Consider the following 26604-nt stretch of genomic DNA (forward strand, 5'->3'; position numbering starts at 1 on the left):
TACCCTTTAGAGATCCTTTTATTGGAGGCCCCTTCTGCCAACAGTGCAATTACAGGGGTTGCTTGCACCTTTCCGTTTTTCACAAAAAACCTCAATAACGTCCCTCGTCATCGCTTGAACCGTTTTGGACCCACGCGCTCAACTTTCAACAATGGGAATTGAACCCCGGTGAAGCTTGCAGAGCTGAACGGAGTTCAAAAGAACTCGCAAACACACTCTGTGGAAGACCAAACGCAATAGATCCCTGGGCTCGATCTTCCACGAAGTTCATGGTCAACTCTAAATCGCATCCGCTGCACAAACCATGGCAGGTGCGTGTACCTGATGCAGAAATGATGACAATAAAAATTTCTCCAGCGTGCGACTTTGGTTATCCAGAAGAGACGTTACAACATATATAACGACGCAATGCCCGATCCACAAATACGAAAGGAGACATCACAGCGATGATACACTCCGCTGCTATTGACGCCGTTATCTGGCTTGACCACGTGAGTGCGAAATTGTAGTCGTCGCTCTGCATCTCCGTCAGCCAAACGAAAGAAGAAGAAGCAGCAGCAGACTGAGAAACGACCTCAAAAGTACCACGAAGTGACTTAGGCTGCCGTGCCGTTTGAAGGTCCATGCTTGCCAATCGGTATGGTCATGGCTTACATTCCATTGGAATCGGTTACCGGCTCCCTGGGTTTTTGGAATTTGTAACCTGTTCTGAAAACCGTTGCCTGTTTACCTGTTATCGTTGGACAAGCCCAGTGAGGAGTTACCTGTGTTCCATGGCGGAGCCAGGATTTTCAGGTAGCGGGGCCAACCCCTCCAGCAATGAAAAATGATAGGAGTCATTGCTAAGTGCTTTCTGTTCGATGCCTGTGCGGCGATGGCGCAGCCATCGATCGAGGGTCGAATTCGAACCGCGTTGTGTGATCGGCATCGCGCTCGGCTGAAGGTGTCGATGCCTTCAGGGAAGTCGTGGACTCTGTAGACGCAACTGCGCACAATTCTGTGAGTCGCTTATAACCGCTTTGCCGTTACTTATTGCCAATTATGGACTCGGACTATTGTCCTATCATCTCGTAGAGTCCCTGGCACGTAATAATATGCTTACACAGTGGCAGTGGGGGTCGCAAAATGCCGATTTATTACCCCGATGATCCGATCGAAATTAGGGATTCGATCGGATCATTGGGGGGGGCCACGTGCCACCCCACCCCCCAACTGGCTCCGCCAGTGCCTGTGTTAGAACTCGGCTATGTTAGGACTCGGCGATGTTAGGACTCGGCTATGTTAGGACTCGGCTATGTTAGGACTCGGCTATGTTAGGACTCGGCGATGTTAGGACTCGGCTATGTTAGGACTCGGCTATGTTAGGTCTCGGCTATGTTAGGACTCGGCTATGTTAGGACTCGGCGATGTTAGGACTCGGCGATGTTAGGACTCGGCTATGTTAGGACTCGGCGATGTTAGGACTCGGCTATGTTAGGACTCGGCTATGTTAGGACTCGGCTATGTTAGGACTCGCATGTGCGACTCCGTGAGCTGTGCGACTCGGAAGCCACGGCGAGGGCCTCTCTCTCTCTCTCCTCTCGCACGGAAATGTGCGTCCGCTATTCTCAGTGGCGTTTGCGGTCGTTTTTGGAGCTCGCTTGCGAAAGGCGCGACGATTACGCGAGTGCAACACGCCCAGTGGTTATGACGGAGGTGCCGATGCCCGCGTGCGAATGAGTCGCGCGGACCTTCGCGCCTTCGCGGGAGACGGCGGATTCTGCGCATCTATGGACGTCCCACGTGGTGGGGGGAGGCGGAGGGACGACGTCATCCTCATTCCCCGTCGTTCTCGAGTGTAACCGACCTCGCGGCTGACGAACACGTAGCGGATTTAGCCACGCGGTTTGCTCAGAGCGCCGGTGGAGTCGCGGGATCCGGCCTTCCCCCGTCCGCGTTCGCGTTAAACATTCTGGAGTCCATGGGTCTGGGAGTTCGTAGCCGCTGGTTGCACACGGGAGAAGGGGGGAGGCCTTTGATTTGAAATCTGTGCACGTTTCACTGTGGCCCATTAGAAGGCCCTCAAATCTGTCCCGCCATGAGGGCCCCCATCCAGTGCAGCTACCTCTTCTTTGGCTCTCTCCGAGAGGAACTCCAGAGGTTCCTTCTCTCTCTTCTCCGTACCGCCCCCACCACCACCAACCACCATGATCTCTTGCAGGTTATTTCACTGGACATGCATCTTCAACAAAAAATGCGCACGAATGATTGCAATTCGTTCTGCGAGAGCAAGAATGTGTCGTCGTGTGTAAATAGTCTAAAGCCAGTGGTGATCTGGTGCTCGAATCGGAATTGAGAAAGCGCACTTCTGTTTATGGTCCCGATCCAGTGGTGGAAATCCCACGCCCGCACGGCGGGGCGAGTCTATTCATAGGACAAACGCTGTTAACTTTAACACAAAATAGTGCTCATTTTGATCAACCCCGGAGGGGATGATGTGCTCAATCCGTATTTAAATTCGTTGAGCGGCACGGTTGGATTTTTTTTTAAACAGTGAATTTAATAACGCGACGAGAGTTTTTTGCTTTAAAAACAGTGAATTTAATAACGCGACGAGATGAGATCAAATCTAATTCTCGCGTGCAATTGACCCCGGTGATGGTGGTGATGATGATGGAAACACAAAATCCACACCGGAACGGGGCTCACAGCGCCCACTTGTTAGGGTCCGTGTATTCACCAATTGCACGGCCACTCGCTAAGCAAAGGTGTACGGTATAACCGTGCATGCAATATACACACGTCGCAAAACAAAACCTACACAATATATAAACAGCGTATTTGGTTGTCCTGCAGCAGTGCACAGATAACAAAAACTTGCATTCGTCAATATCACTGTATAGCCTAAAAAGGCAAAAAAAAAATATACACTCGGCGACATTGCCAAATTGCTTTCAAAAAGGGCCATTGCCCGAAACGTCGCCAATTCGATGTTTAAGGCCACAGTGTTATGGACAAATACAAATGTTTCCAGGTCGCCTGTGAACAAAAAAAAAGAGGCGCGTATGTTTAACCTGAACGCAATAAAAGTTTAGCTCATTTTGAATGAGCGAACGCGACGGGGCAAGGTGGTGGCGTAGAAGACGGACAGAGAGAAGCAACGTCACCTCGGGGCCGCGCACGCACGGGGAGGGACAGGAGCGGGCATCTCCCCCGCAGGCTTCGCGTCCACGGCTCCAACTCCCTCCGCGCTGCGGCTGCCGCTTCTTATACGAGGCGGGCGGGGCCCCTCCGCGCATTCGCATTGGAGACGGCGGCGGTGGTGGGAACGAGGGCCCGAGGGTTGAGGGCGGCTCTGGCTGCTCTTGGGGGGGGGGGGGGGTGCGTGCCGCGTGTGCCAGGAGAGAGAGACGAGGGAGTGAGGTATTTGTGTCCCGCGCTCCACTGCCTTCCCGTGGCCGGAGAAACGCGGCTCCATACGGGCAACTTGCCGGGATTTCTGGCCTGATGGTTGTTCGTCAGTTGCACACGTGGAACGCAAAGTCCAAGTGGAGTTCCCGTCCAAATGATTATTGACGCGGTGCTCATCTCCCGTTTACAAGACCCGAGCCAAATTTATAAAACCACGGTAACCACTGTTGACGTCTCCCCCCACCCCCCTTGCCCCCAGCGGTGTGCTATTTTAACGACCCTGGAGGGATGATGGGCCTGATGCATCAACCCTCATCCGGGATTTGAACTCGCAACCTTTCGATGACCAGCCACTCGTTCTACGGCTGGGCCACATGGACCATCACATGGGGGGAGTCATGACTGCGTTTCGAAGCAGTGTGAATGGTAATTCGCAGCGAGGCATGAAAACATACCACGTGGTTGTTTTACAACTTACAGAGTACTCATGGCCACAGCAGTTCCACACACCGCGAGGAGAGAACAAGCAGCATTACATTCTCCATCTGGTCTGAATTCTGTCCGTCTCGTACCCTTTCCAAGCAATGTCCACGTGCTGTCGGAAACGTACGGACGATGACACTCTGGCCATATGCAACAAAACAACACCTTGCACACGCAGCGTCTATTTATAACACACGCAATTCGCTTCCTATCTGTCCCTCCACGAAAAATGTAAAAGTATTTTTTACACATACTTATCAGCCACACGCACCTTCTGTGTGTGACAAATTTCAGCAGCATTTGTTTTAACGCGAGCAAACTCTGTTAAGGAGACGCTGAATGTCGAGGCTGGTCCTATCAAGCTTGCTTGAGCCAATGCTGGTGAACTGTCCGACGTTTAAAGGCTGGTCCTAGTTCGACGCAGAGCTGTATACGACACCGATGATTCACAGTAGTTGTTTTTTGCACTCTTTAAAAGTGCACGTGTACAGAGCGGAGTAAACAACGCGGTGCTTGAGAAAAGTGCTCCACGGAGCCGCCTCCTATCGGTGCGCGGTTATTTAAGGGGGCCACGAGGTTCTGGAAAGCCCTCGTCACGCAGCAGGCGCCGTGCCCTAATTTGGGTGGTGAATGCCAACGCTTTGTCTGCACCGTCCGCGTCGCGCGCTAAATGCGGCGCGCGCGCCCCTTTGTCACGGCCCAGACAATGGGGGGGCTTGGTGCCGAGCCAGACGCCAAGGTCACCCGCAGGCGGCCGCCGCCTTCTCCTCCTCCTCCTCATCATGAGCAGCAGCAGCAGCCAACAGGAGCCTCGGAGATTGCGTTAACCGGGCCCACGTGAACGTTCGGGGTGTCACAAATAGCTCCACGTGCACGTTTATTAAGGAGGCATCGAAGAAGCTTCGTTTTCTACTCCGTGCCAAAGCCTCTAACTCCAAACGTTGCTGCTACTGCTGCTGCTACACACTGCACAAACATTGCCCAAGTTGGAATCCCGTTGCTCGCCACATCTGGCGTGGAACACCCAGCTCTTACCTCACCGCACCGGGTAGAATTCAACAAAAAGCAGTCGGTGATGATCCAGCACCCACTGATTCACTCCACTTACTCGCTCACCGGCGATCAGTTGCCTCCTTATCACTCTTCTCTCGCTATACAACCATGCTTACTTTTCCCATGAACTTCACTCGTTGATTCTGCAGCCATCAATACAAGCAGACTGCACCGGCTTTGACATTTAGTTTCTCATCAGCAGTCAGGCTTTGACCCAATGTTGGTCACCTACCAGATGTTTATAGGTACACACCCTCTGTTAGATATGGGTCCTAGTTCAGAATATTATTACGTATGTTGAACTTTGTTCGGACCGTACGTAGCCAACGGAGGTGCAGGAGGACAACTAAACACAAAAACGCAGCTCTAAAGAAATTTGTCTTCTATTTAGATTGTAAAGTGCACAGCTCGTTGCTTCCTCACATTGTCCATGTCGACGCAAATGAGAACGTCGGGCGATGTTTACGCATTGAGCAGAGGCCTTCAGCTGTGTCTGTACTCAAGCTGGCGTGTGCAGCCTTCGCTGCTCACCCAAGGCCCCGAGGGCTCGTTGTGTATGGCATGACACACGGGAACAAGGCCCCGAGGGCTCGTTGTGCACGGTGGACACACGGGAACAAGGCCCCAAGGGCTCGTTGTGCACGGCATGACACACGGGAACAAGGCCCCGAGGGCTCGTTGTGCACGGCATGACACACGGGAACAAGGCCCCGAGGGCTTGTTGCGCACGGCATGACACACGGGAACAAGGCCCCGAGGGCTCGTTGTGCACGGCATGACACACGGGAACAAGGCCCCGAGGGCTCGTTGTGCACGGCATGACACACGGGAACAAGGCCCCGAGGGCTCGTTGTGCACGGCATGACACACGGGAACAAGGCCCCGAGGGCTCGTTGTGCACGGCATGACACACGGGAACAAGGCCCCGAGGGCTCGTTGTGCACGGCATGACACACGGGAACAAGGCCCCGAGGGCTCGTTGTGCACGGCATGACACACGGGAACAAGGCCCCGAGGGCTCGTTGTGCACGGCATGACACACGGGAACAAGGCCCCGAGGGCTCGTTGTGCACGGTGGACACACGGGAACAAGGCCCCGAGGGCTCGTTGTGCACGGCATGACACACGGGAACAAGGCCCCGAGGGCTTGTTGCACACGGCATGACACACAGCAACAAGGCCCCGAGGGCTCGTTGTGCACGGCATGACACACGGGAACAAGGCCCCGAGGGCTCGTTGTGCACGGTGGACACACGGGAACAAGACCCCGAGGGCTCGTTGTGCACGGCATGACACACGGGAACAAGGCCCCGAGGGCTCGTTGTGCACGGTGGACACACGGGAACAAGGCCCCGAGGGCTCGTTGTGTATGGCATGACACACGGGAACAAGGCCCCGAGGGCTCGTTGTGCACGGCATGACACACGGGAACAAGGCCCCGAGGGCTCGTTGTGCACGGCATGACACACGGGAACAAGGCCCCGAGGGCTCGTTGTGCACGGCATGACACACGGGAACAAGGAGACGAGGCCTGTGCACTTCCAGTCCATGTTCCTGAGACCCATTCACATGTGAATATTTATTTTGCACTCGCACCATTTTAAATCAAAAGTACATGCCATTAAAAAGTACACATTGCACGTGCACTACATTCGTACATTAAAACAACATTTGCAAATCTCCAGAAAAAAATATACTGATCTATGCCAATTATGTCCTAATTTATACGAGGGAGGTGACCAGATGGACAGTAACATAAAAACTGGATAAAAACTGAGAAGCCAACAAAAAAGCTTAGAATTAATTTAAGAATGAAACCGGGCAGGAGGATCGGGTTTCCCCTTTTTTCTGACAACGGAGGTCCCATGATGAAAGGGCGGTATGATTATCGGGACACACGGAGGATAAGACATCACTGCAACATTTAAGACAAGTTGGACAGGAACCCTCGCTAGAAGGGTTCACAGTTAAGAAAAATTAAGTGGCAGCCAAGGACTGCAATGTTATTATTACAACTGGGTTCTAAGCTGTGAGGTGCGGAAGTCCTCAGCCTGGTCACCAAATATTGCATATAAACACAATCCTATTATATTTGTGTTTGCCCATAAATTGGCAAAATTATAGCTCTGAGCAGTAAACATTGGTGTGACTGTCATGCAACAACGTCGTGGCAATGTATTGGAAGGTTTTTAATCCGTTCTTAGATTTCTGACTGAATTCTAAATCATCTGACAAGACGGTGAAACCACACATTGGAAAAAATTGGGGAACTAAAATAACCGACTAAATGTTGGTAAAATCATATTTGTCGTAATATTTGGATTCGTTTACCCAGCAGTCCAGACTTTTAGAAGGGTCCAACCAAGTTTTCACAGTAAGGGGCGGTTGCTCTGTGTATTCCCGATGGTGATTTGCAGGTGACGTTTCAGCATTGGCACGTTTAGTCAATACCAAGTTACGTTGTATGCTTTAAGCTTGGGAGAAAACTGCAGAATACCCATGCAGAACAGGGGGAGAACAGATAAACCCCACACAGAAAAGCGCCCTAGTCAGGAATCGAACTCAGGTTTATAGCTACGAGGCACGAGTGTTGCCGCCGCACGCCCGGGCAGACGGCACGCGAAACGCCGTACGTATCAGAGCGGAGCGGTCCACCGAAACGTGATCAGGTGCTCGGGGTAGGCCTGCGTATCGTTGAAGATGATGAAGATATCAGGGTGGACCGTGTTGTCCACCACGCTGTGGAACCGCACAGCGGGGCCGCCGTCGGTGACCGTAAGCCGGATGGGTGGCGTGCGCATGTTCTCACGGCCCTGCGCAAAATCGCCAGTGAGGACGCGCGCCAAGTACACGTGCTTGAGGCCCGCGGTGTTCGGCGGAGAGTACTGGTCGCGCACCGAGATGCGCGCGCTCGTAGCAAAGTACACGCCCTGGCCGTAGAGCGCTGCTGGAGACACGCGCACCCGTGCATGTGTCACACTGCCATCCGCATCGTCAGTTATTATTGCTGTTACTCCTTGGTTCTATTCGGTAAAGTCACGTAAAAGTATAAAACAACAACGTTCACGTGACTTTACCGAATAGAAACAAAGAGTATGGATCCTTGCAGTCACGAAAGCTTCAAATCTAGAATTGTTGTTGTTGTTGTTGTTCCTGCGCTTGTTGAACCAGGAAATCCTCACCCAGTCTCAAGACTATTTGGGGGAGGGGTGGTGGGGGATGTGGGATGGAGGGACGCTACTGGGCAGTTAGGAGGCAGGTCGCCCTCCCGCAACAGCGGATGGCAGAGAGGAGCAAAGCTCATAACAACGCGTGGAGAGCTGGGCCGCTAAAATGCAGCCAGTTGGTACAGTAGGGGGCACGGGTGGTGCATCTGCCAGTCAACCCATGGCACCTGGGTTTGTCCCATGACCTCCTGTCAGCGAGCCACCGGCACATCACGTGGCCTCGGAGTGTACCTGGTCTGGCACAAGCATCGTGGTGGGGGTGTTGTTGTTGGAGTGGGTTGGAGGGGTGGGGATCGACGGTAACACGTGCACTACACGCTTTACACTGAGAAAATTGTAAAAACGTACAGCAGACAGAATTGTTGTTTTACGCAAATTTTAAATACGTCGGTAGCGAGCTGGACTTTTCAACCACCCGGGCCAGGATCCACCCGTCACGAGTCTTGCTAGTCGGGGTGTTACTGCACAACGCATGGCACTCACCATTTTTCCCACAGAAACTGCGGTTGAAGCCATGCAAATTGATCTCGGGGCACGCTGCGTCGGCTGTGCCGTGGAACAGGATCCTCTCACAGGGAGACTGCGAGCACTCGCGCTCAATCTGCTGCTTCTTCAGCAGGAATTGCCGGTAGAGGACGCTGTTGTCCACCCGCTGGATCTGTCAGGCACAACACGCGTGCAATGTGTGTGGGTGTCGTCATGCACGGTGTGCGCATGTTGCAGAGTGTTCTGGCATCATTCTGCATGGCACAATGTCATTGGCATGCTTCATGCAAGGTAGGTAAGCCTTCGCACAAGCACAGCAGTGATTAATGTGACTGGTTTGGAATAGGACGATGTATTTTTGGAAGAGTGAAAGGGTTTTCGAAAAGTAATATGCAGCACAGTAGTGACTTACTCTTGCATGAGCAAAAATCGTTTGAAGCATTTCTACGTGCGTCTCCTCTTGCGAAATACATAACCAACAACGTCTCACATGGCATCATGCTGTTTTCATTTGGAACCTTGCAGCACACAATGCTGCTGCAGTCATTTCATCTCCTGTAACGAACAACCCCTATGTCATGGTATAAACAACCCCACCCTCGCGGCACAAGAGACCCAAGCACCAACGCCACCAAACGCACTGCGCTAGATCCAAGCACCAACCACACTGACATCGCCGCACTTTTAAGTAGTCGCATTAATCTGTCACGGAGAGGAACTCGAATTCCAGCAGTGAGAGCCGAATCACTCCTATCGGTGCAAGAAAAACGTCGTAAAAACCTCCAATAGAGGGGACATCTCCAGAGCTCCCACCAGAACGCGTTGGGTCTACTCTTCCATGCTGGCCAGATTTCTCGGAAGAGGGAGTACCCACAATTATTCCCTTCCCATGCGACCTGCCGATCGACTGCCTGTGGCGTGCTCATCCCGCTGGGTGGACAGGTGGGGGATTTAAAAAACATTCCCCATTGTTTTCACTTGCCAGTGCCGCGAGATTGAACCGTCAACCTCTGGGCCTGCATGCCCAGTGCATTGACCATGTCAGCAGCCAGAACGATAACGCCTTTAAAATTGTCACCTGAATAATTTCAACGTTCACGTTCTCCAGCGATCCAAGAAACTGATCTTTGATTGTTTTGAACTCCTCGCCGTTGGCGTCCAGGTCCACGAGAGCGACGCACTCGGCGGAGGCCAGCGACCCGTGCTCTGTGGCGGAGGCATGCGCGTCGAGACGGGAAGTACGCACGGAGCGTGACTGAGCTGGGAGTGCAAGTGCCCTGCCTGTATGCCGACAACGCTCATACGCACGCAGCATTGTCCTCTCTACACAGACACGAGGACGTTATTGCAGCAAGTGCAATATCAATCACAACGATAACGATTGTTTTGGTGTTGTGTATAATAAAGTGTTGTGCCAAAGCAGGACCTATGTGTAAGAGAGAGGGGTCCTTGCTTGAGAACATTTGGCAGTTCACTAGCCTTGCTTCAAGAAAGTCTGATTGCTGATGAAACCTTTAATGCCAAATTCTGTCCAGATTTGCTTGTATCAAACCAGGCTGCTAAAATTATGTTCTCCTAGAAGGCTGCGTGACTGATGAGATGAGTAAAATCATTTTATTTTTTATATGGAAGGACAGGTATGGGCAGTCAGTGCACTGCAATATCTGCTTATTTATCTTGATACTTGCATTTGTCCTCAAGTACTCCACATGGCTAAATTTTAATTTACCTTTCAGGACGATAAACTTGTTTCCAGCACAGCACTTGCAGTGTCGATATGAAGCAAAATGTGAGGACCTAGTGCCTCTTACCTTGACCGAGATCTCTCCGTATAATCTTCACAGATCTTACGGATCCTTCCCTCGTCTCCTCCATTTTGTGAAAATCAACGGTGTGCAAGTGACCATTGAAGTGGACCCTGACACGAGGTTTCTTCTTCTGCCACGCCCTCTCCAAGTAGACGTTGGCGTCGGGGGGGTAGGGCACGGCCACTCCTGGCTCGGCGGCCCACAGCCACTCCACGGAGCGCCCAATCAGGTCCCTCTCGGTGGCGTCGAGCTGCTCCTGCACGGCCCTGCCGAGCAGCTCGTTGAGGACGCACAGGGCCTCCGCTGTGAACACTTTGCAGCCGTAGAGGCTGAGCCTGCTCCCCTCCACGGTGAGCCGTACCCCGTGCTCTCGCTCCAGGGCGCCTCTCGTCGCCAACGTGAGCTGTTTAAAACATTCGTTTTCCAGTTTTATTTCGTGAAAGTAACCATCAATATTTCTGACCAAATGATCTTTGATTCGGTCGATGCTGCCGCTTGCGTCGGCACAGATGATAAGCTCAATATTGTCAGGGAAGCTCTGCGGTTGGAGAGAGAGTTGGTCCGTGTCGGCTTTCGTCGACATTTCAATGGCCTTTTCAAATTCACAAGCCATGGGATTTGCTGTATCTGACACAGAGAGACTGAGCGCCAGCTGATAGACATTCTCATTCTCTCTATCCAGGTTCTGCGTGGAGAGCTGCAGGACTTCCTCCAATAGCTCCTCTTCACTCTGAATATTCTGCTCCTGTGCGAGGGAGTTCTGAATGGCCATCTGGAGCTGCTCCTCCTCGTTCAGAGTCACATTCGATTGGAAATGTTTGAGTGACAGCTCCTTTGCCCGCTCAAAATCACGCTCCTCTGTGCTGGCATCTATGCCGGCAGATGTGTTTTCCTGATCATTCTGACCTCCGGCATCCATGAGAGCGAGGTTACCTTCTTCACCGAGTGCTTCTGGTGTGTCAGCCTGTTCTCCGCACACCTCCCCACCGATACTGCTATTAGGCTGGACGGATCCCCGTTCAGTCTCCACACTTATTTCCACCGAATCATTGCTGCCGATTGTGCTCGTAATCTCAGCCGTTCCACGTTGAGCGCCACCTAGTGAAAACACATTGATATTTTCAGAAAAATCAAGGCAGATGTCGTTCTGCGCGTTACAGGAATCGTAAACAATAATTACTGCTCGATTCAATTCCCTGCAGGGCAACGCCAAGAACCGCATCTACATTGCACCATAACGTAACAAAACGTCTCTGAGTGTGTTCTCTTTTGTTTTTGCATAGGGGACCCATTCACTGATGGCAACCGTCCCTGCGCTGCACAAGGTGACTCAGCACCACCCTGCAAGTGGGCATTAGTCTGCCAGTAGGGGACGACGACTGCTGTGCAATCACGAGTAATTCATGGGTCATTTTTGAAATGCGTACCCTGACGCCGGCACACAATGGCCGACTCTTTGTGAACGACGTCAGGGGATCACTAACACCCACCGTGAAGCGGACAGCAGCGCGTAGTTAAGAACTCGAGACAAAAACCTGGGCCACGGGGCATAGTATATGAACTCCAGTTATCCTGTGTCCCGCGGAGTTCATATTCTACGTGTTGTTTTACCAGTTCAGAAAAAAACGAGCTCATCAATGCAATCAACCCTGTTTGTGAATGTGTCCCAAAAACCCAACATGATTTTTTTGTCTTTCTCAAATTAAACTCAAAACTATCCTTGTGAGATTCGTTAAAACTATCCTTGTGAGATTCGTTTTTTTTAAAGTACCTCCCATTAAATAATTTCTCCCAGCAAGCAAAAACTACCTTTATGGTAAGAGGATATGTTTTTATTACAATTATTATTTCAACGGTTAAAAAAATTGTAATCGACTAGTTTTGGACGGTAGATGATTCGGGCCTCTTCAAATCGGCAGCTGCCCCGAAGGGTTTAAACCCACGACAAGCCACGCGGCACGTGACGCGGCTAAATGCTGCCAACGACGTCACCAAACCCAGCCCATCACCTCCCATCCAGCGGCACACGGGAGCAGAGGTGAGACTATTTTCCAGTTGCTTTCGTTTTATTTGATCAGTCGATTAATTGTATGGGAGAATGTATCCTTCTTCCGACGTTCCACCTGTTACGTGTTTTCATGTTGCCTTCAGCAAACTACCGTCATTCAGGTTAAATGGACGCCGTTAATTCGACTCCAGATATCATCAGGAGAGCTAAATGCCGAAAAAAGGCTCCTTTAAGGGACATAAACTGATTGGACGAGGTCTACGAGTAAACCAACTAAATATTTAGGGACTCGAGACCTCAATATGACTTTCTGGCGAGAAACCTAATGGAGAACAACATTGAGGTCATCGCCTTACAGGTGATGCATGCTGGGGACAGCACACGGATGGCAAGTTACAGAACAAATGGTTACACCCTTGTAGATGCCATCTACCACTCCAAACGTGGCCTCTCCACCTTCATCAGGCAAGGCCTAAAGGACTATGCTCTCAATTCCACCACCACAAGTGACGGCTCATCGACAATAACTGTCACAGTTAGTCATGTGACAGTCATTGCATATAAGCCACAGGATAAGGAATGGCATCACCACCTCTGCCAGCAGGCACTCACCAGATGATATATGTGGGTGACTACAATAGCCAGCTCACACAATGCAGCTGCTCGGGAAATAATGAAGCCGGAAAGAAACTCGAAGAATATCGTTGGCATGAGACACGTTGCTTATGTATGACCCTAAACAGTTGGACACATTTCACTTAGCCCAAAGGAAAAAGGACAATAACCTGGAATCATGCTCCGTCTCAAAGGATGAGACCAGACATAGCCACTTTCCAAGGAGCCAATACTGAAAATTAGTCACGCACATTGAATTACTGATACAGGTTATAATCTCAACACCACAACTGCGTTGAAACTCTCGGAAGGCCAAACGGCCTGGTTATGAAAAATAAACTGAAGCCCAATTGAAGAACTTGGAGCCAAAGCCTGAAAACTTCAATAAATTAATTCAAAAATCTTACATTTGCAGCAAAAAAATGTCCCAAGGAGTTATCAGAAAAGCTACATGCCACGTTGGTAACCAATAACAGAAAAATTATTGAAAGACTTCATCAGAACTGGTGACCAAGATAGGAGCACTGCACTGCTGTAATGCTTGAACTCTGCGCGAAGAAAACGTTGGGAAGACTTCATTGCAGACTTGGACTTAACTCACTTCAGCTGTAACACCTGGTAACTTCTCCAAAACCTAGGTTCCTCAAAACCAACAAAGCACAGACCACAAAAAAACGGCCGCGAATGTTGTGGCTTCCGACATACTGTCCTGTTCAAATGCACCAATCAACAAGCTTACCAAACCAGTTGTCCAGCAACAACTCCGTCAACAATGATTGCAAGCAGCAGATCTAACAAGATCATAACACTGTCGATTAGCACCGCTGGCTACGTACGACGCGAAATAAGTTTCAACTACATACATACGAAGTGGCCCAGAGGGCCACAAAGTCCAACAAGGCACAGGGATATGATGGCCTGTATCCCGAGTTCCTAAAGAACCTGAAACTATATGGACAATAATAATGGCACCGATACAAATGACACTAAATCACGACCACTGCAAATGAATCCCAGTGCTGTATTCATCCCCTGTACGAACCCAGCAGCAGTGAAGGGAATGCACCATCCTGCATCTGTACGAAGCGTTACCTGCAGGGAGACTCGTCCTGGCAGGGAGCGTACCCGCAGGCGCTGCTCGCCACGCGTTGCAGCTCTCCGCGCGCACAAAGCAAGGTGCGACCTCCTCTCCTCGCGCCCCCGCGCTCGCCTGTCGCGCTGGCGTGCAACAGCTCTCCAGGAGCCGCAAGTTGGACCAGCTGGTGTCTTTGGGCCGGATCTTACAGAGGAATTGCTGCTCTGTCTGGGAGAGCAGCTCCTGGCCAATGTGGTGGCAGAGCAGGCGGGTGATGCCCGGCCTGGGCACGGAGACGGTGGTGCACAGCACCGAGGAGGGCGACACCAAGCCCTGCAGAATCTCCCGCACATTGCCGCAGCACACCTCCGTCCCATACATCTGAGGGAAGGCAGCAATGTCAAGAAAGGACGCTTGGGGTCACAGCAGGGTGGCACAGTGGAAACACTTGTGCCTCACAGCAACAATCGCCTGGGTTCGATTCTCGGTTCGGGCACCTATGTCGAGTTTATATGTTCTCTACTGTAATGCATGGGTTTCCTGCGGGATCTCTGGCTCCTCCCATAGCTAATATTATCATGCAATGTAACTGGCATTGGCAAAACATCCCAAAGCTGAAACAAAAACCTCTGTAAATTGCGCAATGGGGATTACACACAGAACAACATCAACCCCGACTGCAAAATGTTGGCAGGATCTTCCTGGAAAAAAGTATTCACTCAGTAAGGCTTTCCTGGGTAAACAAGCAGAATAAGAACTCAAAACATGGTTTGGCAAACTTACACTTGGATATACACCCTCGGTTATAAATTACCTGTTAATTACCATTCATCATTACTGAGGCGGTGTTCATTTCCAGTTTACAGCCCTGAGCCAGTGGTGGAAATTCCACATTCTTATGCTGGGGAGCGAGTGTATCCAGAGGAAGGCCACTATGGATTTCCCTAAAAAGTAGAACTCATCTTATCGACCATTACTTGACCCTGCACCTGCGATTAGAACAGTTGGCTTCGTACGATGCACAAAAAAAGTAAAATGTGTACGGTGCAAAAATAAATTCAACATACATCATGGATCCAGACCTACTGAAATGGTATCTCTAGAGAGAAACAAGACGGTGAACCGGATGTCATTCCTGTTTCTATAGAGCTGCATCATCGTAACTGAAGGTGTTGAATGTTCAAAGTTAAACAAAAGAGCAAACAATACAATTGGATCCAAACCGATCTTTATTTCACCGGCAGATGGGAAAAAAATCCATAAAGACACACGCATGTAAACGTGGTCTTGCTCACAAGGGCGAAGCAATATATTTGAAATCACATCGCGGTGAAGTCGATGAATAACAGGAAAAGAATAAAGCTGCCCAACGAAATGCAGGAGACGCAGAACTTGGTAAAACTATTGGGTGAGGAATTACAGAGAGGCATAGGAAGACACACGCATCATCATACATGCAAGCAGCAACAAGAAAATTAATGGTGACTCTTAGAGAACCATATGCAGCTGTAAAGGTTTTACAGACCAAATTAACATCTACATTTCTACCCACAAATTAGGCCCCTCAAATGTGAATAATTTCCCATTCATCTGTTTATTGACACGTATGTTGTCCACTGGACAACACACGTGTCAATAAATTGTTCGCACAAATATAGGGGGAACCAAAGTTATTGGATGTTCAGAGGTCAACTAAACGCATAAGGTGGATTTATTAAATATGTTTCCACCAAGAACCAACCAAATACCATGAACAAGATCCCATAGCAGGTGCATGAGAATTAAATATCAGCATTGTATTTATTGTGAAAAGGAATTTCATTCAGCAGAAACGGTCACTCTAAAAGAAGAAAGCTCGTGTAAAACAGGTCCCAAATAAAAGCAGACATTGTTGAAATAAAGATTTCCACGGAACCACAGAATTACAAATGCATTGAGAGAGCAACACATTCACAAGTCAAGACAGACGTCAGGGATTCGAACAGTGAGCCTCTGTAACAAGCGATGAACGCGTTACCACTGTGCCGCATCACCTCCCTCGGCCACGTGGCCAACCTGGAGCACAGTTGCAAAAGAGGCACCTCTGTTACATTCCTTGCAAGTACTCAACGATTTCACAATACCTTCAAGCCAATGACGGGAGGCTCCATCACAGGGATGAGTGTGATCTGCTCGCTGATCTGCTGCAGGATGCTTGTGTAATGCTCCTGCAGGAAATCCAGCACGGCTTCCTCCATGGGGAACACGCTCTCCACCACGGCGTGCTCACGCAGGAACGTTGCCACCTTCGCCTGGACACAAGCTTGCAGTTCACGCAGAGCGGTCACCTCCATCTGTTCATCCCCACTTTCAAAGTGGACTGGCCCTGCCACCTCAAGCTCCTGCACAAACTCCGACCATTCCTGCGTTGACATGACCGCGGCCTGGTCGGATGGCAAAGGCAATTGGAAACTGTGCACCCTGTTAGAAATGGCTTCCTTCAGGGAGTTGCCGCTTTCTTCCCCAAAAGAGCCAATCAGCACGGAGGAATCGGTCACCCTGTAGATGGCATTAATCTTGCTCTCATTACAAACGTTTCCAATATATTTAGAAACGTTGCTCTTTTTTAGAAATGCCAATAATTTAGAATCGACTGCCCAAGGTGTTTCAATTACTTCACTCAACAGTGTCAACAAACGACACTTGGCTTCCATAACGTCACTGCGATTTCTGCCGGCTATTTGCATCTCATTTTGCGAAACCTTGATTTTCAGGCGCTCGAATACATTCGCCATTGAGCCAATGACCTGCTGTAGCAAGGGCAACAAATACGCATGGCTCGCTTTGAGAACAACGGTCTCTGCGATTTCTGCTGAAGCTGTGTCGTCATCTCCCGGGCCGGCGCTCCCATTGCGCGTGTCCCTCTCGCAGTGCGCTGCTCCACCTGTGGAGCGCTCGTGCATTCCCACTGCAGTGTCGTCGACTCGCAAGGGCGCCGATCCCAGAGTCGCTGTGGGTGAGGGAGTGGTGTCCTCCATGCTTTCGTCCGAAGGACCCTCCTCCAGCTGCAGGAAATACGGTTTCACCTCGAGGCGACGATCGCGAAGGGTGTGAGTTCGTCTGAGCACCTGGTCCACCACTGCACACAAGAATCACACCGCAATCATATCCACTCACATTTTTAAACCCTGTCGTTTCTCTTCTTAAGTTTCACAGCGATGTCAACTGGTCAGGTGACTCAGGCTATCGTTCCTTTTTGGGTTGATAAAATAAATACCACCCATGCCAATGAAATGGGGAATTTCCACCACCGGCTCTGGGCTGTAAACAGGAGACGATCACCACCTCAATACCCATTTGAGCAGGAAATAGATTTGATGTTTAGCCTCCTGAAAGTCTGAAGGCCAGCTGAGCCACATGTCCTGTCAGGAAATTACCCAAAATGTGAGACCTCAAAAGTGCTTCAAACAATTGCACTGGTCTACAATGTTTTAGACGTCGTCTGCTTCAGAGATGAAATGTGCTGTTTATTATGGATTTTGATGTGCTGAGTTCAAATATGACAATAAAAACAACTGATTGGCTACTGTTCCCAAGATTTTAAAGTTTTTACATTTTACATCTATGTATATTGTGTAGATAGAGTTTTACTCATAAATTGCTTTACATGATAACATGTCACCTGTCCTGTTCATGTAACACTTTAAACATCAGCAAGAGGGTTATATAGATAACATTTATTATGAAACAAAAGGCAAAAAACTATTATGTGTCTATATAAGTACTTAGTTTAGTCCTAATTTAGTGTCTACTCAGCGCTTCCTGGCTTGTCTCTTGTATTCATCAAATGGAGCATCTCTTGTCACTGTCCAGCAATAGTCTGCAAGCATTGATGGGCTCCATTCACCCTGATAGTGTTTCTCCATTGTCGCAATGTTTTGGTGAAATCGCTCGCCATGCTCGTCGCTTGCTGCTCCGCAGTTCGGTGGGAAAAAAATTCTAGATAAGAGTGCAAAAAATGTATCTTTAGTGACATGTTGCAACCAAGGCTTGTGGATACCTTGAGAAAATTTTCCACCAACTCCACGTAGTTGTCTGCCTTGTTGTTTCCGAGAAAATTTGTTGCCACTATCTGGAAGGCTCTCCATGCCGTTTTTCCCTTGCCACGCAGTGCACTGTCAAATGCATCATCTCGAAGAAGTTCACGAATCTGAGGACCAACTGAGACACCTTCCTTTATCTTAGCTTCACTTAACCTTGGAAATTTTCCACGGAGGATCTTGCTGCTTGTGTTTTGTCCATGGCTTTGACAAAGCACTTCATCAGACCCAGCTTGATGTATAAGGGTGGTAACAAAATCTTCCTTGATTCAACAAGTGGTGGATGCTGAACACTTTTCCTCCCAGGCTCCAATGACTGTTGGAGTGGCCAATCTATCGTGATGTAGTGGGAATCTCTCGCGCGACTATCCCATTCGCAGAGAAGACAGCAGTACTTTGTGTGTCCAGTCTGCAGACCAAGCAAGAAAGCAACAACCTTAAAATCGCCACAAAGCTGCCACTGATGTTCGTCATAGTTTATGCACCTCAAAAGTTGTTTCATGTTGTCATAGGTTTTCTTCATATGGACTGCATGAACTGGAATTGATGCTAAAACATTGCCATTATGCAGCAAAACAGCTTTAAGACTCATCTTCGATGAATCAATGAACAGTCTCCACGCATCTGGATCATGATCGATGTTGAGGGCTGCCATCACACCATCGATGTTGTTGCAGGCTACAAGATCACCTTCCATGAAGAAGAATGGGACAAGATCCTTTTGACGGTCATGGAACATGGAAATCCTAACATCACCTGCCAGGAGATTCAACTGCTGCAGTCTGGAGTCCAACAGCTCTGCCTTACTTTTGGGTAGTCCCAAATCCCTGACAAAGTCTTTCAGTTCACCTTGTGTTATGAGGTGTGGTTCAGAGGAGGATGGGAGAAAATCTGGGTCATGTGACCTTGATGGTTCAGGACCAGTGAGAATGATTCTGGTGTATCAGTCTTTCTCCGTGGGGTACAGGGTGTATAGCTGATGGAATGTTTGGATAATACACAGTCCACTTTTTCTTCTTTGACACACCTTTCCCAACTGGAGGCACCATGCAGAAGGAACAATCGATGATATGATCTGTTGGCTCTCTCCAAATCATTGGCACTGCAAAAGGCCTAGATTTCCTTTTCAACCACTGGTGAAGATTTATTGCACAAGTGTTGCAGCATATGTGTGGGGCCCACATCTTGTCCTGATCTCCAATTTTGCAGCCAAAATAAAGATGATAGGCTTTCTTAACCATAGTGGTTATACTGTGCTTTTGTGATGCAAAAGTCACTTCACCACAAACATGGCAGAAGTGATCTGCTTTGTTCACACAAGTACGAGGCATCTCTGCTCACTTTGGCTAAACAGAAATGTCTCTTTGCAAAATCAAACACTGATAAATAAGAGAGCATGACACTGTATGATTTCTAGAGCTGATATAGGGCAATTTGTTCAGCAGAGGGATGTAAGCCTCATCATGTATGACACAATACCAGGTTCAGATTGCATCATTCATTGTTTTGCTCAAAAAGCAAGTACTGTCCAAACCCAGTCACAGATTTATTCATAAATCCAGTCAAATATGTATTTTAGTCATTTATGGTTTAAATTGAGATCCCTTCCCTTTATAACTCGCCTATCCTCCGCCATTCCCAAGTCATGGGTCGTGTATACTGACCCAGTAGCATATCTTGGAAACTAGAGCCAATCAACAATTTTGAGCATCATTTTAATTCTCAATGACTCAGAATTAGTGAGGTTGGACTACATTTATTTCGGAAGCATTTTGGCTGTAGACCAGTGTTGTCTGAAACGACTCTGCTGCCCAATATAAGATGGAGTCATGCTTACTGTAAAGAGCAGTTCCTGACATGTGATGCATATAAAACATGGAGTTATCAACATTAATCCTCAAAACTGTGGATGACTGAATATCAAGTCACAAACGAAATTCATACTAGCCGGCAGGGTAACAATCATGCCTCACAGCAAGAAGTACCCAGGTTCAATTCCTAACTATGTATGTAGGTTGTATGGTCTCTCCTGTTTTTCATGGGTTTGCTGTGGCTTTTACAAATTACCCGTGAGATTATTTATAGCAACATCGACCCCTTACTGTGAAAGCTTGGCAAGACCTTACCCAGAGTGTTTAGACTTGGTGAGCCTTTCCTGGGCAAACAAGTGTAATAAAACAAGAGAGACTACATCATTAGACTTCCTTTGCCAGTACCAAAATATAATAATAGGGGTTTTCCCCTTTTTTCTGGCAACAAAACTTAAACCTTTTTACGAGGATTCATGTCTGCAGTAACCACAATACCTGCAGTCAAAATGCAAACAAAAACATACTATGATAATATATGCATTGTCCTGGTCTGGACCAATCAGTTTCAAGGACAATGCAAATACATTTTATCTTATTATGTTTTATTTGTATTATTTAATTTAATTATTAAAATAAAACAAAAAATAAATGTTATTTAAAATAAATGTTACTTTATAAATAAATGCTATTTTATAAATAAATGTTATTTTATTGTTTTATTTTTACAATTTTAACACATTCCTGCGGAGGGAGCTGGTAGGAACGTTGGGTTGCTCGGTCAATGACCAGGGTCAACGGCGGCATCACGTGGTGTATTCCGCAAATATGCCCGACTGTGAGGGCGGGCACAAGCCGGCATGAGTAGGTTAAACTTTGAGTTTTATAGGGGCACCACGGGGTGACCAGCCCCTCCTCACCCAGCCCCACCCCTCCCACCCCTCCCACCCCCCACCCAGCCCCACCCTCCCCACCCCCCACCCAGCCCCATCCTCCCCACCCAGCCCCACCCTCCCCACCCAGCCCCTCCCCACCTTCCCCAGCCCCTCCCCACCTTCCCCTCTCCACCCAGCCCCACCCCTCCCATTTTATCCGGGTGTCCGGATACACGTGGACAGACATCCACAGACATCCACAATTAATCCCCTGCCTCCTGTGAATCAATCCCGGTTGGGCTTCCAGTCCACTATGTTTCCTACCAGTATTATTTCCCTTCTACGTGACTTTACCGAAAGAACCAAGAAGATTCATACCTTTGTCGCTGTAGAAGGTGACGACTGCGTGGCCTCCGAATGGTGACAGAGCCACGTCCTGTACGGCGCCGCCGCCGCTCTGCCGGCTCTCAAAGTACAGCATCACCAAGTCCTGGCACACGGTGCGGTCCAGGTTTCCTACCCACAGGCGCGTGGTGACCGGCACCCACTCGGCACGCAGCCGCGCTCCCTCCAGGCAACGCTCCTCGCATCGACGCACGAACAGCTTCAACTCTGATGGGAAATATAAGTGCGCACCATTATCCGCGCTTCACGCAGCTGTTCACCGTAATAAATTAAGCTTTGACATTCCTTGAAATGCAAATATAGTTCACAATTGTTCTTCTGTTCCAAGAGCAAAACACTGTATCCTCTTGGGACAGTAAAAGAGAAACCTGAACAGGCACACTCCTGCTCAGATGCAGAGCTCCATCAGCAACGGACAATTTCCCAAACTCACGAAACGATGCTGCCAGTCTCTACTAATTACATCACACGACACGACTGTTACAGGTAGAGCACAGTCCATATGAACCAGGCGGTGTACACCGTTTAATTGTTGATGTGTCTGACTGGTGTATAAACGTAGACTGTGTAAGCTTCAGGTTTAAATGTGTGTACGTGTGTTGTTACGTGTGCTGTGTGTACAAACTGACACCCTGGACACGCTTACAAACAAGACGTTCCACTGGAGGGGTTCGCCAGGTGAAATATTTGAATACAAAATATATGCAAATGTATTTTGTAGTTGTTGGCAGTTACATGTAATGCTAGATACCACTGGAAAAACACGCGTGGGTTTTAACCAGGTACAGTAAAACTTTGGATTGTGAGCATAATTCGTTCCGGAAACGTGTTTGTAATCCAAAGCACTCGTATATCAAAGCACTCGTATATCAGTTGTGATCACGTGACGCTCGGCAGTACAAAGCGTATACGTGCTACTCGTATTGCAAGACCTCGCTCGTTTCTCAAATTAATATTTATTTAAAATGTTTGCTCGTCTTGCAAAATACTCGCAGACCAAGTTACTCACAATCCGAGGTTTTACTGGACTTTGTTTTCTCCTACACGTATAAACACTGTTACTGAAGTTGGCCAAACATCCCAATATAGGACCATAGAACTTGGACAATTGATGGGGTCTTCCTGCTTGTCGCCCCTGAATCATTCTCACTCTCCAAGTGAATGAAACCCGCGGGTTAAAAAGTGTACATCTTTCCTATCATTGTTATTTCCTTCAGCTCCGTGTGTGTGTGTGTGTTTAGGGCAACATTGCTGCTGCTATTGTGACCCCCGAGCGTGACATCACGGCCCTGATGGTCTTGCTTTTGTCAGCGACCCACCAAGAGGTGGCGGCCCCTTGTGAAAGTGCACGAGAACTGAGGTTCTGCTGGCTCCGTAGTGCAGAGCAAAGTCCTCGGTGCTGGCCCCACTCAGAGCCTCCACGTACAGCTGGAGCACCTCCACCTGCGTCGTCGGCTTCAGGCCCACAAGCAGCACTTTGGTGGAGTCGAGGGGGAGGCACTGTGTCACCCGCAGAGGGACGCCGCACAGGTTGTGTTCTGGCTGCCTCAACACCGCCCGCATGTCTGCACACATCACCAGAAAGCGCCGCAAATTAAGCGAGGTTGCTGCTGCTGCTGCTGCTGCAAGACCGGTTGGAGTCACGGTTGTATTTTTGTATTGTTCTGCTTGTTTATCCAGGAAAGCATCACTCTCAAGATTTTTTGAGGAGGTTCCTGCCAAGTTTTCCCCGTCGGGGTCGATGTTGCTGTGTGAAATCCCAGTTGAGTCGTTTGAGGGTTAAAATTTTCAGCATGGGATGTTCGTGGCCAACGCGAGTTTACATTACGTGTAATTGAGCTCTGGAGGAAAACCCATGCACGACGGGGGGAGAACATTAAAACGCCACAAAGAAAATCTCCCAATTCTATATTTGAAGCTTTCGTGACTGCAAGGATTCATACCCTTTGGTTTTATTCGGTAAAGTCACGTATAAAACCAAAGAGTAAAAATCTCCCAAGTCGGGAATCGAACCAAGGCGCTTATTTTTTGAGGCACAAGTGTGAAACTACAGCGCCCGCCACCCTGCCGCCCATCCTGACAAAACTAACAAATTGGCATGTTCTGTCCACGTGACAATCCTCACGAATTGGCTCTGTCGGCTGGTGGCGGGTTTAACGACACATGTATAACTAGCCTTACTACCCGGCTTCGCCTGGGACTTGGATTCACCATGCCCGGCCGCCTTTGTCTCCCCAGCGGCGATGTTCACACACCACACCAGTTACTCGTTTGAGGCTGAGTCGACCTATGGGAGACCCAGGACCGGTTAAAATAATCGTCACCGGTGGTGGCCGTGAGCGGGAATCGAACTCGGGTCGCCGGGTTCGTAGCGCAGCGCGCTAACCACTACACTACCGCTCCCCACACACACAGAGATAGCGCGCTAACCACTACACTACCACTCCCCCCACACACACACACACACGCGCGAGCGTCCATAGGTACACATACACACGCTAGCTGCAGACACACACAACTTTGAGGGTGCGTACAGCAGTAAACGACTGAAATAATAAAGCAATGCTGCGCGAAGAACGCCTTAGACCTGCAACACATTTGTATTTAACTTTACCCGCGGAGGGTGGGGGGGGTGACATCAGGCACACTGCGTTACACTTCCGCACACGGGTCACATGACAGATGTGACGTCACAGCTCACTTGCCGTGCAAAAAATATGCCCCTCACCGCCCCTAAAAACTAAAGTGTATTTTTATAATTTGTGCATGGTGTACAGTCTGGAAAGTACCCACATGGCAAATTTCAAGTTTGTTGCATGTCGGGAAGCACGCTAAACATTTCGAACAGATGCACATAATCACAAATTTCCCTTTTTTAAACATATACAGAAGAATTATACGTGATCTAACCCCCCCCAAAAAAGACCCCTTGCATTATGAACAAACGACGAGGTGGCATCGTCGTCGTCGTCTTCATCGTCGCCGCCTCTTTTACCTTCCACACTTTTGAAAGTGACTCGAGCCTCTCGATTGGGGGTCACACTGACGTCGGCCACGGGCCCCCCTCCCGACCTCTTCTTGTTCTCGAAGTACATCGCGAGCAGCTCCGGCGACAGCGCGGCGCCCGCCAGCCCCGTCACGGCGACGCTGCGCCCCACGGCGTCCTCGCCACCGTCCACCTCCTCCGCCACCGGCCCCATGCTCTCATCCTCGTCCATGCTTCTGCTTCCTCGTCAGCGTGCCGCCAGCAGCAGCGGGGGTGAGGAGGGTGGTGAGGGGGGTGGTGAGGAGGAGGAGGAGGGGGGGGGAGTGACGGGCAAAGATCGACAACACGTGGGGTTGTGGCCGCTGCTCAGAACCAATCGAAACTCAACTGCTGCTCTCAACCACAAGTCGCTCGCGCTCTCATGCCCAGCGCAATTGGCATGGGAGTCACTACACTCACACTCACGAAGAGTCACTACACTCACACTCACGAAGAGTCACTACACTCACACTCACGAAGAGTCACTACACTCACACTCACGAAGAGTCACTACACTCACACTCACGAAGAGTCACTACACTCACACTCACGAAGAGTCACTACACTCACGAAGAGTCACTACACTCACACTCACGAAGAGTCACTACACTCACACTCACGAAGAGTCACTACACTCACACTCACGAAGAGTCACTACACACACACTCACGAAGAGTCACTACACTCACACTCACGAAGAGTCACTACACTCACACTCACGAAGAGTCACTACACTCACACTCACGAAGAGTCACTACACTCACACTCACGAAGAGTCACTACACTCACACTCACGAAGAGTCACTACACTCACACTCACGAAGAGTCACTACACTCACACTCACGAAGAGTCACTACACTCACACTCACGAAGAGTCACTACACTCACACTCACGAAGAGTCACTACACTCACACTCACGAAGAGTCACTACACTCACACTCACGAAGAGTCACTACACTCACACTCACGTCAGAGTACACTACACTCCCACAGACACCACTCACCCACACTGACCACTCTCACCACACTCACCACTCTCACACTCACCACTCCCACACTCACCACACTCCCCACTCACCACACTCACCACTCCCACACTCACCACTCCCACACTCACCACTCACACACTCACCACACTCACCACTCCCACACTCACCACTCACCACTCTCACACTCACCACTCTTACCACTCCCACACTCACCACTCTTACCACTCCCACACTCACCACTCTTACCACTCCCACACTCACCACTCTTACCACTCTCACCACTCCCACACTCACCACTCACCACTCTCACACTCACCACTCTTACCACTCCCACACTCACCACTCTTACCACTCCCACAGTCACCACTCTTACCACTCCCACACTCACCACACTCGCCACTCACCACACTCACCACTCCCACACTCACCACACTCACCACTGTCACACTCTCACACTCACCACTCTCACACTCACCACTCTCACACTCACCACACTCACCACTCTCACACTCACCACTCTCACCACACTCACCACTCTCACACTCACCACTCTCACACTCACCACTCTCACACTCACCACACTCACCACTCCCACACCACTCCCACACTCACCACACTCTCACACTCACCACTCTCACCACACTCACCACTCCCACACTCACCACACTCACCACTCACCACACTCCCAGACTCACCACACTCACCACTCTCACCACACTCACCACTCCCACACTCACCACACTCACCACTCTCACCACACTCTCACACTCACCACTCTCACACTCACCACTCCCACACTCACCACTCTCACACTCACCACACTCACTACACTCACCACTCTCACACTCACCACACTCACCACACTCACCACTCTCACACTCACCACATTCACCACACTCACCACACTCACCACTCTCACACTCACCACACTCCCACACTCACCACACTCACCACTCTCACACTCACCACTCTCACACTCACCACTCTCACACTCACCACACTCCCACACTCACCACTCTCACCACACTCACCACTCTCACCACACTCACCACTCTCACACTCACCACTCTCACCACACTCACCACTCTCACCACTCCCACACTCACCACACTCACCACTCTCAACGCTCGCCTCTCACCACCGCTCCGGCACGCGGAAATTGTTGGCATCCGGGGTTTCTTCTCCAAGACGTCACGAGGCGACGGCGCGTGTTCGACGCGGTCCCTTGCAACTGCGCGTGATGTCGGCGGCTAAGGGGGTGAGGCCTAGGGCTCGG

General features: G+C 49.7%; 1 protein-coding gene across 7 annotated transcripts; it reads right to left on the bottom strand.

Annotated features, from left to right (window-relative positions):
- Positions 1–26604, bottom strand: PARP10 (poly(ADP-ribose) polymerase family member 10). 7 transcript variants are annotated; one of them, XM_076070547.1, is made up of 10 exons: positions 26467–26604; positions 24308–24537; positions 22632–22877; positions 21286–21519; positions 16269–17263; positions 14163–14526; positions 10451–11545; positions 9718–9845; positions 8637–8811; positions 1–7873 (listed from the first exon to the last, which is right to left on the bottom strand). In XM_076070547.1, exons 2-10 carry the CDS (start codon positions 24528–24530, stop codon positions 7563–7565), a joined length of 3771 nt encoding a protein of 1256 aa, XP_075926662.1. In that variant the 5' UTR covers positions 24531–24537; positions 26467–26604; the 3' UTR covers positions 1–7562. The 7 variants fall into 7 exon arrangements, 6 of the variants coding, with proteins under 6 accessions (XP_075926662.1, XP_075926665.1, XP_075926664.1 ...); XM_076070550.1 differs by having other exon boundaries at positions 14196–14526; positions 26444–26569; XM_076070549.1 differs by having other exon boundaries at positions 1–7870; positions 26444–26569.

Source organism: Petromyzon marinus, chromosome 29 (assembly GCF_048934315.1).
Source record: "Petromyzon marinus isolate PM22_M1 ecotype Great Lakes invasive population chromosome 29, UKy_Petmar_22M1.pri1.0, whole genome shotgun sequence".
NCBI classification, from domain to species: Eukaryota; Metazoa; Chordata; class Hyperoartia; order Petromyzontiformes; family Petromyzontidae; genus Petromyzon; species Petromyzon marinus.

Coding starts and splice junctions, on each gene's coding strand:
- PARP10 (XM_076070547.1), bottom strand. CDS start 24,530: ATGGACGAGGATGAGAGCATGGGGCCGGTGGCGGAGGAGGTGGACGGT. Junction 17,264..21,285: donor CACCTTCTACAGCGACAAAG/GTATGAATCTTC, acceptor TCTTGTGTGCAG/TGGTGGACCAGGTGCTCAGA. Junction 9,846..10,450: donor ACGGAGAGATCTCGGTCAAG/GTAAGAGGCACT, acceptor CCTCCGCCACAG/AGCACGGGTCGCTGGCCTCC.